At 38.3% G+C, this 14,559-nt stretch overlaps 4 protein-coding genes across 9 annotated transcripts in view; 1 reads left to right on the top strand and 3 right to left on the bottom strand.

Moving 5' to 3' along the window:
- Nucleotides 1-14,559, bottom strand: part of pycr3 (pyrroline-5-carboxylate reductase 3) — a 547,472-nt gene that overhangs the window by 426,939 nt on the left and 105,974 nt on the right. The window lies entirely within an intron of this gene.
- si:ch211-221n20.8 overlaps nt 1-14,559 on the bottom strand; it is a 142,370-nt gene that overhangs the window by 77,324 nt on the left and 50,487 nt on the right. The window lies entirely within an intron of this gene.
- LOC141379467 (uncharacterized) lies at nt 5,729-9,445 on the top strand. Of its 2 annotated transcripts, none has more exons than XM_073933801.1 (3): nt 5,729-5,948; nt 7,916-8,062; nt 8,259-9,445. In XM_073933801.1, the coding sequence occupies exons 1-3, from the start codon at nt 5,756-5,758 to the stop codon at nt 9,410-9,412; spliced, it is 1,494 nt and encodes a 497-aa protein (XP_073789902.1). In that variant the 5' UTR covers nt 5,729-5,755; the 3' UTR covers nt 9,413-9,445. The 2 variants fall into 2 exon arrangements, with proteins under 2 accessions (XP_073789902.1, XP_073789903.1); XM_073933802.1 differs by lacking the exon at nt 5,729-5,948 and adding an exon at nt 7,422-7,642.
- Nucleotides 13,653-14,559, bottom strand: part of arhgap39 (Rho GTPase activating protein 39) — a 297,088-nt gene continuing 296,181 nt past the window's right edge. For both annotated transcript variants that reach the window (XR_012396149.1, XR_012396150.1), the window contains one exon: nt 13,653-13,700. The gene's annotated coding sequence lies outside the window, so the exon portion shown is untranslated. The remainder of the gene's footprint in view (nt 13,701-14,559) is intronic.

Genomic DNA, 14,559 nt, shown 5'->3' with positions numbered 1-14,559 from the left:
ACTTAAAGTATTCGGGAAGGAGAGTTTTCCCAAGCCCCCGGTGGTGGATAGAGCGCATCGCTCCCTGGCTCCCGTACCAAAATCAAACCAACCCCCGAGACCCTTTATTGTTCGAATTCACCACTTCCAGACGAGGGAACTGATTCTTAGACTCGCACGGGAAAAGGGACAGCTTCTCTACAACAGCTTTCGGATTCAGTTTTATCCAGACGTGAGCGCGGAGGTGGCTAAGAAGAGAGCAGCGTTCAACCCGATCAAAGCACGGCTGAGAGAGGCCGGTATAGAATTCGGTCTTCTCTTCCCTGCACGTTTACGAGTCACCCATAATGGTCAGAAACATTTTTTTGATTCTCCTCAGCAAGCTACTGATTTCGTTCAGGAGGTTTTGCCACCCACGATAAGCAAGCAGCTGTAAATGTCTCAAAGTAGACTGCTTCGTAACTGCTTGCTTCTAAACGTATTCTCGATTACATAATCACTTAAGCGATTAAACGGACAATTTAAAAACTGATTCACCTGTTAATCTAGTTCATAATCGTTGTTTGAAAGTGTTCATATTAAGATAAAACGGTGCTCTTGGTAACGTTAATATTTCAATATTTTATTTTTTTTTGACGAGAATTCAATAGTTGTATTACTATTTTTTTATTTGATTTGTTTATTTATTTATTTTTTTACATGACAGAGTAGAAATGATAACTGGTAAGTGATGGTACACTGTAAACCAGTAGACGTTTGGTTTCTTATAGTTATGTTGGGTTTAATTTTGGAGGTGGGTGGGTTTTTTGTGTGGCTTTTTTTGTTAATTAGCTCTCAGTTAGAATCCCTTCATGTCAGCAAATGCTTAAGTTATATGTTGCCAATGCTTATAGTCATGTATAGTCTCTCTTTCTCTATTTTGATTCGCTTACTAGTTGTTTTCCTGTAGAAAATGTCCAAGCATCAAGTAAGTGAGATCAATTTTGTGACTTGGAATGTGAAAGGCATTAATAACGTGATTAAGAGGAATAAGGTTATGTCACATTTACATTTCCTAAAGACAGGAATAGCTTTTCTGCAAGAAACACACATGTTGAATACAGATGTGGTGAAACTTAAAAGATCTTGGGGTGGGCAGGTTTATCATTCCTCCTTTAATGCTAAAAGCAGAGGTACTGCTAAACTTATTAGAAAAGATGTTCCATTTGTCAATGATAATGTCATTAGTGACATTAATGGTAGAAATATCATTGTGCCAGGCCATCTGTTTGATAAACAAGTAATACTGATCAACATCTACGCCCCAAACTTTGATGATTGTTCTTTCTTCAGCAAAGTTTTTAGCACAGTTCCATCAGTTGACAATCATGCTTTGATTATAGGCGGTGACTATAATTGTGTTTTGGATACGTCGTTAGACAGATCCTCAAGCAGAGTCATACCACCTGCTAAATCTGCTATACTTATACAAGATTTTTGTAAACAGTATGGGCTAGTTGATCCATGGAGATTTTATTTCCCCTCCTCTAAAGCATTCTCATTCTTTTCTCCAGTACATCATACCTACAGCCGTATTGATTTCTTTTTGATCGATAAAGCCCTAATATCTCTTATTTCATCAATCAAATATCATAACATTGTAATATCAGATCATGCTCCTTTCTCGTTTAAACTTAGCTTTCCTAATTATCATTCAGGTGTCAGGCACTGGAGGTTAAACTCTCTATTATTGTCAGATGATAAATTTGTTACATTTTTATCAAAAGAAATAATCTTCTTTTTTGAGACAAATGATACACCAGAAAACTCAAGAGCCACATTATGGGAGGCTCTTATAGCTGTTATACGTGGAAAGATTATTTCCTTCTCCTCCTACACCAAGAGAAAAGAGACTGCCAAACTTAGAGAAATTTCAGATGAGATAAACAAATTAGATGAACATTATGCTGTAAAACAATGTCCTAAATTATACAAGGAAAGACTGCGCCTTCAGACAGAGTTTAATCTTTTGACAACTACTCAAGAAGAGAAAAGGCGGATGGAGCGCAGAAAAGGCGGATGGAGGTGGTGGATAGAGCGCATCCCTCCCTGGCTCCCGTACCAAAATCAAACCAACCCCCGAGACCCTTTATTGTTCTAATTCAATTGGGATTCTGAATTGGGAAATTGTATCAGACAGCAAGAGATCACGGAAGCCATCGTGGCTATGCAGAGTGGTAAAGCACCTGGGCCGGACGGCTTTCCTATAGAGTTCTACAAGAAGTTCTCAGCTTTACTAAGCCCACTTCTTGTAGCAGTATATAATGAATCTTTTAAGAGGGGCTCTCTCCCACTGACTCTCACACAGGCATCTATCTCACTCTTGTTAAAGGAAAATAAGGACCTCATTTTCTGTGAATCGTATAGGCCAGTTTCACTGCTAAATGTGGACCTTAAGATATTAGCCAAGGCTCTTGCATTGCGCCTTGAACCAATTTGTCCAGCAGTAATACATGGTGATCAAACAGGCTTCATTCGTGGACGTAATTCGTTTAATAACTTGCGGCGTTTGTTTAATGTAATGTACATGCATTCACACTCTGATATCAATGAAATCATCGTTTCCCTTGATGCTGAAAAAGCGTTTGATCGAGTTGAGTGGGAATATCTTTTCTTTACTCTCAAAAAATTTGGCTTCCCTGAAAATTTGATTTCCTGGATCAGGCTCTTGTATTCTGCCCCAATAGCCTCAGTCTGCACAAATAATATCTATTCAGAATATTTCCCTTTGTATAGAGGTACAAGGCAGGGTTGCCCCCTTTCACCTTTGCTGTTTGCCATTTCGATTGAGCCCTTGGCCATATTACTTCGTCAATCTACTATTTTTACAGGAATCACTCGGAATGACAAAGAACATAAAATCTCCTTATATGCAGATGACGTTCGTTTATATGTCTCAAATCCAACTCATTCAATACCTCACATACTATCAGTCTTAAAAGATTTTGGAAAAATTTCAGGCTATAAAATAAATATGCACAAGACAGAGTATTTTGAGATTGATGCCCCTCTAGATAGATCTTCTTACACAATACCATTTAAAGTGGATCAGGATAAGTTTAAATACTTAGGCATATCAGTTACTCGCTCCTTTAATGACTTGTTTAAAGCCAACTTTTATGCATTACTAAAACGTTGTAAACAAGATTTCAAGAAATGGTCCACTCTACCTCTTTCACTGTCTGGACGTATTAATCTAATTAAAATGACAGTTCTCCCACGGTTTTTATACCTTTTTTCAAATATACCCATATTCATAAGAAAACAGTTTTTCTGTAACATAGATAAATTGATAAGCCGTTTTATATGGGGAGGTAAATCACCTCGTATTAGAAAATCATTCCTCCAGAGGAATAAATCCCAAGGAGGCATGGCACTGCCAAATTTTTTGTTTTACCACTGGGCAAGCAACATTCAAAAAATGTTGTACTGGGTATCTTCTTGGGACCCAGAGTCAATTCCACTGCGGGTACAGGGTGAAAGAGCTTGTTCCAGAGCTTCTCTTAAATCTTTGATATGTGCATCACTTCCAATTTCAGAAAAGAATTATATGACTTCTTTTAATCCAATAGTTGTACATACATTAAAAATTTGGTCACAGTTAAGAAAGCATTTTGGCTTTCAGGCTCTCTCAATTGCAGGTCCCATTGCCTCTAACTGCTTATTTGCCCCATCTTGTACAGACTCTGCATTCCGGGTGTGGGAGGAGAAGGGGATTAAATGCCTGAAAGATTTATTTATTAATAATATTTTTTGCTCCTTTGAAGAGCTTGCTCATAATTTTTCTCTGCCCAAAAACAATTTTTTTAGATTTCTGCAAATACGAAGCTTTGTTAAGTCAAAATTTAAATCTTTTCCTGAATTACCTGCTGCCTCAGTAATTGATGCATTATTAGACTTAAAACCCGAAAGTAAAGGACCAATTTCTCATATATACTCTTTAATTTGTACAATTGATCCTCAAAGTCTAGAACATATTAAAACCTCCTGGCAGCTCGACTTGAGCAGAGACTTCACAGACTTAGAATGGGATGGTATTTTAAATAAAGTACATTCATCATCACACTGTACCAGACATGCCCTTATTCAATTTAAAATACTTCACAGGTTACATTTTACAAATTTAAAATTGTCTAAGATCTATCCTACTGTTAGTCCAGCATGCAGTAGATGCTCAATTTCACCAGCCACAACTGCCCACATGTTTTGGTTCTGCCCAAATCTAGGGAGGTTTTGGAAAGATATTTTTCAATCATTTAGTGAAATGTATGGTTTTCCTATTGAACCTGAACCCCTGTTGGCAATTTTTGGAACCAGTCCAGAAAATATTGTGCTTAAAGAAGAAATATGTAGAGTAATTGCTTTTACCACGCTACTGGCAAGGCGTTTAATTCTTCTGTATTGGAAAAAAACTGAGGCCCCAACACATAGTAGATGGATTAAAGACGTTATGTATTTTATTCAGCTTGAAAAAATCAAATTTACTCTAAGAGGTTCAAAAAATACTTTTTTAAAAACCTGGTCTCCCTTTCTTACATACGTTGACCATTTACAATTTTTGGAGCAGGAGGATATATAAAATCTCTCATAATCCCAAAAGACCCCCCCCCCCCCCTTTTTTTTTCATATTTTCTTATTCCTCTTTCATGTCACTGTAACCTTGTAATGCCTTTCACAATGGCAGTGCTTGTAATAAAGGTATACAGAACCTTTCTTTTATCACACACTGAACTGTTCACTTTTTATGTGTATCGTATATCTTGAGGACTTTATGTTTGCAGACTGTTAGCTATGTATATCTTCTGTTAAAGCCACAAAAGGGAAAGTAGTGTTGGGGATATTTGTTTATATATTTTGTTTTGTTGTTGTTGATTGTTTGTCTTTTTTTTGTGCAAATGTAAAAATAAAAATCCTTATAAATAAAGTATTAAAAAAAATAATAATAATTTTAGTATTGGAAAAAAAAATATCTTGTAAATAATTTTTTGTTTCTGCCAAGTTTTTCGCGGACCCCCCAGCGCTCTCTTGCGGCCCACAAGGGATAAGGGCATACGGATGAGCCCTTCCCAATTCACACAGTGAATGAAACCAAACATTCTTGCTGTAAGGATCATGGCCCGAAATGTCCATCAGTTGTATCCTTCAAAATCATTCTCCACACCACCACCAGTGTGCAGCATCCACTATCCTAAAAAAATAATGCATCAAAGCCAATGTTGTTATTATCGTTCACATGTCCAAGACTGTGATAAAAGAAAATAAATAAAGCCCACAATTACTCTCTGTACTGAAAATACGTCATTTTGTGTGTGTTTCACCAAATCAGTGACATCATGTATAAATTTTATGAGTTAAAATCCTGTATTTTTCTAAACAATTTAGTCGTTTTGATCAGAACTGAGGTTGATCAACAGATTTATGCAAAAAAATAGAAAAAATATTGATCTGATGCATTTTTACAGCAGATATATTCAGTGGATGTTTTCGTCCACAACAAAAGGCTGGTTAGATTGAACAGTGCACAAGGGTTAAGAAGCATTCAGAAATGTCTGCCAAACCCTCTCCACCTAACCGTTTGTAGTATTTGTAGTTTAACACTTTCTACCTGTGTTTGAAGTTGTAACAGCACAAGCAGCGTACACGTCAGTCCCTCCCCCGCATGACGTCACAGTTTCGAACGCTAATTAGAACACACTCTTGAACGCGCGTCAGTTTGATTTGGTGTTCAGTGGTGTAGATGGTGTTTGACAGTCAGCGAACAGTCATGCGTTTTCAGTCAAAAATACAGCGTTTACAGCACGATATGGATTACAATATTCTGGAGAGAATGATTACAAGAGATTCACCAGAGTTCAGGAGCCGCGGTCGCGCTGGAGGAGCGTCCGAACAGAGAGCTTCATCTGCGGCCGTCGTGGAGAACCAGACAGCAGGTAAGAGCACAGCAGCACACCGGTGGAAATATACTGTATTATTTTATATATATATAGTACATTTACTATAGGACATTTAGTGGGTTTCCTGAGGTAAATACTGCAGTGTTTTTGATATTTACTACAGTAAATCACAGTGATGTGGTAAATCTATTCTGCTTTACACTTACTGTGGTAAAGTAGATAATATACTGTATGAACTACAAGACAAATTACGACAGATATCTCAAATGTCAACATCAATGATGTTTATGTATAAAAAATGATATAATATCATTATCCTAATTCATATTTTCACTAAATGTAAAGCACAATTATACAAATACACAGTTTTAATTAATTATGTGATCATATTTTACTCATTATTATATGTTTGAGAATGTAGAAGGCTAAAATAAACAATAATAAAATATAAAACTTCATATTTTGAAATATAAGTTGTATATTGAACAGCTCTACAGTATATATTATCACAGTAATTGTTCTTGTTATACTGTATGTGTGATAACTTTTACATTTTTGGTGTGGCTACAGTAAGGAGATACGGCTGTTGAGGGTGTTTTAGCCTTCATAATCTTTAATAAATGGAATGTTTTGGTGTATTTGATATTTCAGTGTGAATGCAGTCAGAATCAGTGTGTGTTAAAAAGATGAATGACTGTAAACAATTTAACTCTGTCATAATTCACACTGAAACACGGCTCTTTTAAAATATCATGAGTTATTCACATTTATCAGTTCACTGCCGTTCTTTAGTATCGAATCACAATCAGTTTTATTGCCAAGTGTGCTTCACACACACAGGAATTTGTTATGGCTGCAGAAGCTTCCACTGTACGTAAATTGACAACACAAAATCAATATGAAAAAAAGACGATAAACATTAAACAGAGATGCAGTTAGTCAAAAAGATCTGAATGTTGAGTTGTATGTACAGATTTGTTATAAATATACAGGTTATAAGGTGCTGTGTACAAATGCGTATGAGAAAGTGTTGCATTGTATATTGTTATAAGTATAGTATGTAAGTGTAAATACTACAAACTAAATACTAGAGTAAATGCTGTAATATAATACAGTCTACTAGTTTACTGTAGCAATTTGTAAAATATACTACAGTAATAATTACTACAGTTTATTATTTGTATTATTTCCTGATTTGTAAGTCGCTTTGGATAAAAGCGTCGGCTAAATGACTAAATGTAAATTATGCTGAAGATGTTTATTAATATTACTATTATTATTGTACTGTAAATCTGGTCTTATTGGCCACTAGGGGTGCTACAATACTGACTTAAATGATTTGATTTGGTTTTAGGTCATGGATTCAGTTCGGTTTTTGATATGTTCAGTAAAAAAAAAACATATATATATATATATAAAATAAAAAAATGACAAGTAAAATAAAATACTAAATGAATACAATAAAGCAAAGATGATACTAAAATTAGCATAGGCTCATTCTGAAGACGTAGCTCTATGTACATTACTGATAAATGATGTATCCAGAAGTACGTGTGGCTGCATTTTGTCTCTGAAAACAACGCTATGGTATGACGCCGTTCCTTTACGCGTCTACAAGCTGACCGCTTACCTCCGTGTGGACGGCTTTACTACTTTACGTCGGCAGACTTGTGATGCAGGGACCACGATGACGCGGTTCGAGTCCGGTAAAGAACGGTTCCAGAAAGCAGGTAATGTCTAACCCTACTCCAACTGTAAACCCAACCGTCACAGTAATGTAAAAACAGATCTGGATCTGGAGTCTTCAATATAAGTATAGCTGATTAACCATGTGGATGGATGATATAATCCTTCTGAGCCTACCAGTCAGCACAGAAGGCCCCTATAATAACGCTCATTAAATGAAGTGATAACATTCAAAGTGGGTGGTGATGTCCAGCTGCTGGTTGTTGTGCTACTGACCCGTTATCTGTACTTTCTAAATGTTTTTTCATTTTCTTTAGAGATGCAAAGACGAGGACGGAGGAAGACGGGCGTTCTTTCATTCTTCCGGAAAATGGGAAGAGCTATCCATAAGCTTTGCTGTATGGATGCAGCAGCAACATCTATAGTGGACCACACTGACCCATCTGGTAGCGCTCGTGCTGTCGGTAAGCAGCGAAACAGAAGGATTAGGAAAGACATGAGTTGTGGTTTTAGCTGATTATAGTAATTGAAGTGAAACACAGATTAAAATATTGTAGAATTGTTTATTATCCTGCTTATTACATGGCTATAGGCATGTGCTATTAGTTGAATTGGTTGTTATCGAGGAATAACACCTTGTAATGTTTTCTCTCTCTTCAGCCTCAGAATCGAGAGAACGGACTAGAAAGATCTACCTCAAGAAAGATTGCAGCAAAGTCATCTTGAGAATCGTCAAGGGCACCCCAGGGTCCCCGGATCCGTGTGGGGTCTGTGTTGTCTCCATTGACGTGGACCAACCTGGGATCTCCAGTGTGTCTGTTGACCCGGGACCTAATGGATTCTACTCGGATTCTTTTAGTCCGGGTCCACCTGGAGTCCTCCGCTTGTCCCTCGTCCTATGTCCATCTGGGGTGTTCAGTGTGTCTCTTAACGCTCGTCCATCTCGAGGCTGCAGGGTGTCTGTTGATCCCGGTTCGTCTGGGTTCTTCAGTGTGTCCTCTTATCCGGGTGCGTCTCGGGACTTCAGTGTATCTGGTAACCCGGATGCCTCTGGAGGCTGCAGGCTGTCTGTGGATACGGGTCTGTTTGGGGGCTGCGCAGTGTCTGCTGCTCCGGGTCCGTCTGATTGCGGCATGTCAGCTGCTCCGGGTCCGTCTGATTGCGGCATGTCTGCTGCTCCGGGTCCGTCTGATTGCAGCATGGCTGCTGATCCGGGTCCGTCTGATTGCAGCATGGCTGCTGATCCGGGTCCGTCTGATTGCAGCATGGCTGCTGCTCCGGGTCCGTCTGATTGCGCCATGTCAGCTGCTCCGGGTCCGTCTGATTGCAGCATGTCTGCTGCTCTGGGTCCGTCTGATTGCGGCATGTCAGCTGCTCCGGGTCCGTCTGATTGCAGCATGTCAGCTCCTCTGGGTCCGTCTGATTGCGGCATGTCTGCTGATCCGGGTCCGTCTGATTGCAGCATGGCTGCTGATCCGGGTCCGTCTGATTGCGGCATGTCTGCTTATCCGGGTCCGTCTGATTGTGGCATGTCTACTGATCCGGGTTCGTCTGGTTGCACCAAGCCTGCTGCTCCGGGACCGTCTGGTTGCACAATTCCTGCTGATCCAGGTCCGTCTGGCTGCACCACGTCTGGTGCTCCGGGTCCGGCTCCTCACTGGTGGATCAGCAGTTCCAGCCCGCCAAGCAACAGAACCAATCAGATGGCGGTGATCCAGTATTCAGAAGGCTTCATAACGCCGGCAGACCTGACTCTCTATGTGTTGTGTGTTGTTGTAATTCTTTTATTGCATGTAGTGTTTGTCTGCATCTGAACTGTAATAAATTGTGTTTGAATACACTTGAAACTGTGGTACAAAGCTCTTTTATTATGTGTGTTGATGATTTATTTGTATTTTTATGTGTTTTGTGCTCTGGACATGCGTAATTCTCCTAATACTTTTTAAAATATATTGTATTTATTCAGCCTCATCACATAGTGTCAAGCTTAGTGCAGCGTCACACATCTTAAAGCATAAAAAAACAAGGAAAATATTAGAGATAATATGAACACAGACATAAAATAAGGAAATAATCATGTAGAAATATTAATAAAAACATATTAATGATTATTAATTTATGACGTATCTATCTATCTATCTATCTATCTATCTATCTATGCATCTGCCATTATACTGTCCATCCAGCTTTTCATCCATCTATCTGTTTATCCATTCATCCATGAATCTATCATTCTATTATTCTATCTATTTTTATGTCCACATATATACCACAAAAATAATAATAAATATACAAATTATTAAAATATTATTATTATATATACATACAGCCATGAGTAAAATGTCATAATGCAATAATTATCTTTCTAAATTTAGATAATATTTATTGACAGTTGTCTAAAGAGCTCACTATCAACTTACAACAGCAGATTTGATTATAATAATCCCATAATCATTAGTACTGCTAACTTAATGCACTTAAAATACCTGCTGTATGATTAACATGTTAATGGCAGGAGAGAACAAGCACATTTATTAGGCTTATACTATTACAAATCAATTAATAAATCAATAAAGAATACCCAGTTATACTGACACACCAGTCACACATCCCAGATCGAGGACTAGTCAAGCAGATTATATGGATAAACCGGTGATGTGAAGTGCCATCAGCTTTCTTCAGGTCTCTAATTTCAGCTTTCAGTGGATTTTTCACATATTTCTGAAAGTCATTTCTCTTATATTTTGATTAGGAACCTGTCCAGATGATCCAGATCTGGATTGTTGTGCTGTACATTTGTTTGGTGCTGGTTTGATTTGATGGGTAGCTTATTTTCTCTCAACCTTTAAGTTATAAATATGACACTGTTGCTTCAATTTGTTGAAAAACATGAACAAAACACACACTTTCACATTCAGTACGTCACGAAGACTGTGAAAAACACTGCAGAGGCTGTACGTTTGGTCTGTAATCAGCAAATTAAGAGGTACTGCTAAGAGTAAACGATTGTCTGTATATTTATTGAACACTATTCTGCATTGTAAGAAAACACTCCAGGATTGCATTTAATTTCTGTAAAGATTTCCTTTTTCATCTCTGCATCATCGACATGTACTCATCATCATATACTCGCATACTATGATGTCAGCTTGTAACTCACTGTCATGCATTTAATGGTTTCCCCCATTAAAGTGTGTGTTAACCGTGTGTTGTGTGCTCTGGACATGCGTAATTCTCCTAATACTTTTTAAAATATATTGTATTTATTTAGCCTCATCACATAGTGTCAAGCTTAGTGCAGCGTTTGACCGATTCACGATTTAGATTTTTTTTTTTGTTACTCGTCTTCTCAAAACATTACAACAACATGACTGAAGTAACATTCTCTATAAAAGTAACTTGAAAAACCATCTGGTTAAGGAACATTGTATTTTTAATGTCACACAAAAATCGGTCAAGGTGTAAATAAATGTAAAACAAATTCACAAGTTAAATAGCGTTGCTGAAGATTTGAATAAGAAATATTTGTGTAAATATTCCCGTTGCAGGAATACAGAGGTACTGTTTGCAAGTTTTGCTGAGCCAAGGAAAGATTGGCTGTCAGCTCGGCTTTGACTTTGTCTTCTGATTGAATGTCAGGTTGTAATGATGCTGCCTTTTTCTTAAAAAGATACAGTGGAAGTAAAGGACTGAACATGGAAACTGTAAAGCCTAATTTAACCCAATGTGTGAAGTTGTGGACGTATAGCAGGAGCAAATACAAGCACCAGATGTGTGTCTACTATAAAATAATATATTTAATTATTTTCCTTTTTCCACCTTTTAAATACCGATCATTTGATGCGCTTTGCTCCACTCTCTGTATCATGCTGCCTGATCTGTCTGGTTTTCAGCTAGATCCGCTAAATGACGTCATGGGGGCGGGTACTTTCACTTTCACTGCTACAGTCCCTCACCTCTGCTCGTGTTCAAACCAAAAGATCGGCGCGGTTTTTCACATGGCAGGCTTTTACATCCTTCATACATGTTGAGATTGAGTTTATCGACTTGATGAGGAAATATGTCTTGACAATCCACACAGACGTGACTCAGACTAATGCAACAAGTAAAATCCTACATGACTTTAACAGGCAGTCAAGCAGGTCGCACACCAGGGGCCTCATGTATCAACGAAGCGTACGCACAAAAACTTTGCGTTCGCCAGGTTTCACGCTCAGAATCGCTCACGTTTAGAAATAATAACGATGAACTGAACGTGGGAATGTGCGCAGCTCCACCCCAGCTTCATGCCTGGCGTACACACATTTTTTGTTCGTGTCTGTTTTATTTCCATTGGCGACTCCTAGAGGCAGTTGTGTTAAATTCCTCTCTACAAAGTGTCTTTGAGCCGTGCAATGGCAGCTGTATGAGACGGGTTCATCTAGCAGGTATATAAGGTTTCCATACCATACAGTTGACCAGCCAAACATTAAAGCACAATTTGCAGCGATCGCCTGTTTTCCCAATGTAATCTGAGCGATCTACTGCACGCACATTGCTATAAAGACACTATCTGAAGATGAACTTGCATGCGTGAACAGGGCTCAAAATTAACTTTTTTACTTGGTAGCACCGGTGCTCCCAACTTCAAATATTGAGGAGCACCAAAAAAGATTTAGGAGCACCCACCAAAAATGAATGAGCACCGCTGCAAATAGTTTTTTGAGGGATTTTTTGTATTTTAAAACAACATCAATAGGACTAACAAAAACCAGAAACAACTATCTAACTAATGCTGTGATGACTTGATATTTGTGTGCAATAATTCCAAAATGAATGTCTAATAATTATAGAATATTAATGATGATAAAAATGACAATAATAGTAACAATGAACTGCCTTGAACGTGCATGAATGTCTGCTATAAAAAGTCTGTTACTTTATGAAAAATAATTGTAGTTTGCATCAAACAAAAATGAAGCATTGCAGTAAGAAATATTGATTTTGTACTGCTGTTTTTATATGAATGTCAATTAAATAAATAATATTTCTGCTACAGAACAAACAAAAGATTATAATAAATCATTCAATTCAATGCTGAAAGCTGGAAAGCAGTCATCAGTAAATAAATAAAAAATAATATACACCTCAAACAAGAATAGACAAGAGAAACACTTCTATCACTCTTTAAAAGTTTTGGTTTCAGTTTGTGTCAATTTAAAGGTTCAGTCTGAGCTGATCTTCATTTTTCTGTGTTAGTGGAAAGCTGGCGAGTCAGCCGACCCAATATATGAGCAGGCAGAGCAGGATTCTTGCTGTGACCACCGGCGCAAAACCGCTGTTTGTTATGATGAGCCGCAGATTCAGTGTAAACTTAGTAAAGGCGAGCTTCTTTGGCGATGATATGTACAGTATTAGATTTGACTTTTAGCGGACATTTGCGCTGAACACGCAGTGAACGCAACGCATGGAGATTCGGGCGCCTTCTCCGAAAAGCACATACTCGATTGATCTCAGCTGGCAGATCAATATCCATCACGTGTCATGATCGCTCTCATCTGCGCCCTCAACTTTAGGTGGGGTTTGCAAACCTGTGTGCTTTAAGTTTTCATTCTTCAGCCGTTTGTATTTCCCGTGGTCATTAAAGCTCCTTCCCTGTCATCTGACAGCGGAATACCTTGAGTGATTGACAGCTAATATGAACCAATATAGCGGCAGGGAAGAGCGATTCAGCACGTTTTTACAAAAAATCAAAACAGGTCGCACTACAACCAGTATCTGCAGACTCGCACTAATGCGCCAAAATATATTATGAGGTCGCATAGATTAATTTTCGGCCGCATAATGGGGGGGATGAGTTCATTAGACACTAGATTCGAATCGAGTTCATGCTCGAACGTGTCAAAACATGTTGATATGCGTTTTACGAGCTGCGCCACTAAACTGTTTAAGGTACAACACATTTTACCCCTATAAATCACACTCTTTCTTTTTTAATTCACTCAGTGCGATGTTCAGATATAACTTTAACCGCATCAGCTAAACTCTCCCACTCTATTTTTTTCTTTTGTTATTAATTCCGGAGGACAAACTTGCAAATAACACAGTTTTTCTCCGGTCTACCTCCGAAAGCAGCACGTTCAGATCACATTCTGTTCAAAGTTTCTCTTTTTTGCTTTTGCCGTTGCTTTTTCGTTGGGTTTTGCCAAAGTAGAGTCATTAGCATATTCATACGGGGGAGGAGGCAGGGAGGGGTTTTGCGCTCGTGCATGTTGCGCTCAGTTTCACGTTCATTCGGATGTACAAAAGAATATGCGTGAGATTCGGCGTACGCAGTGTTTCATACATCTGAATTTTTTTCTGCGTGCGCACATTTACAGGTTTGTGCGTACGCAATGTTTTAGTATGAAACTAATCAGATGACGCTCTGTGACGTGGCTGAAAAATGTACTGCGTTGTGAATCGTGGCTGGGCGGCGCCGGTGTGTGAATAGAACCTGTTTAAAATTCTTAAACCATGGCGCTGCGTGGTGCTGCGGAGCGCGTGGCCGAGAGGCGCTTCTGGTGTGCTTATTGCTTCATACAGAAAGTGAACCAAAGCACATTGGTGCCATTATAATGTATTAAATGTATATATTTTTAAAAATCGCGATTCTCGATTTCATATAAAATTAAATCGTCGTCAAAACGTAAATTCGATTTAATCTGAAAAATCGCCCAGCCCTATCGTAAAGCATACAAAACAAGGAAAATATTAGAGATAATATGAACACAGACATGAAATAAGGAAATAATCATTTAGAAACATCAATAAAAACATATTATGACTTATTATGCCACTTTATACAAGATGTAAAATACGTCTCTGATGTCTCGAGAGCAGGGGTTTTCAAGCTTTTTAATCTCAGGGACCCTCAAATATGATGAATCCTTGCAGGGGACCCTTTTGCCTAAAGTTTAAAGGCACTTATGTATTTTAAGTA

Source organism: Danio rerio, chromosome 20 (assembly GCF_049306965.1).
Source record: "Danio rerio strain Tuebingen ecotype United States chromosome 20, GRCz12tu, whole genome shotgun sequence".
Classification (NCBI taxonomy): Eukaryota; Metazoa; Chordata; class Actinopteri; order Cypriniformes; family Danionidae; genus Danio; species Danio rerio.
The sequence above is the reverse complement of the archived record's forward strand: the minus strand, read 5'-3'. Positions and strand labels throughout refer to the sequence as shown.

Bases quoted from the DNA above. Each gene is read 5' to 3' on its own strand.
- LOC141379467 (XM_073933801.1), top strand. From the start codon at position 5,756: ATGGTGTTTGACAGTCAGCGAACAGTCATGCGTTTTCAGTCAAAAATA. The intron at 5,949-7,915 runs GTAAGAGCACAG...CATTTTCTTTAG, and splicing joins CGTGGAGAACCAGACAGCAG to AGATGCAAAGACGAGGACGG. The intron at 8,063-8,258 runs GTAAGCAGCGAA...CTCTCTCTTCAG, and splicing joins TGGTAGCGCTCGTGCTGTCG to CCTCAGAATCGAGAGAACGG.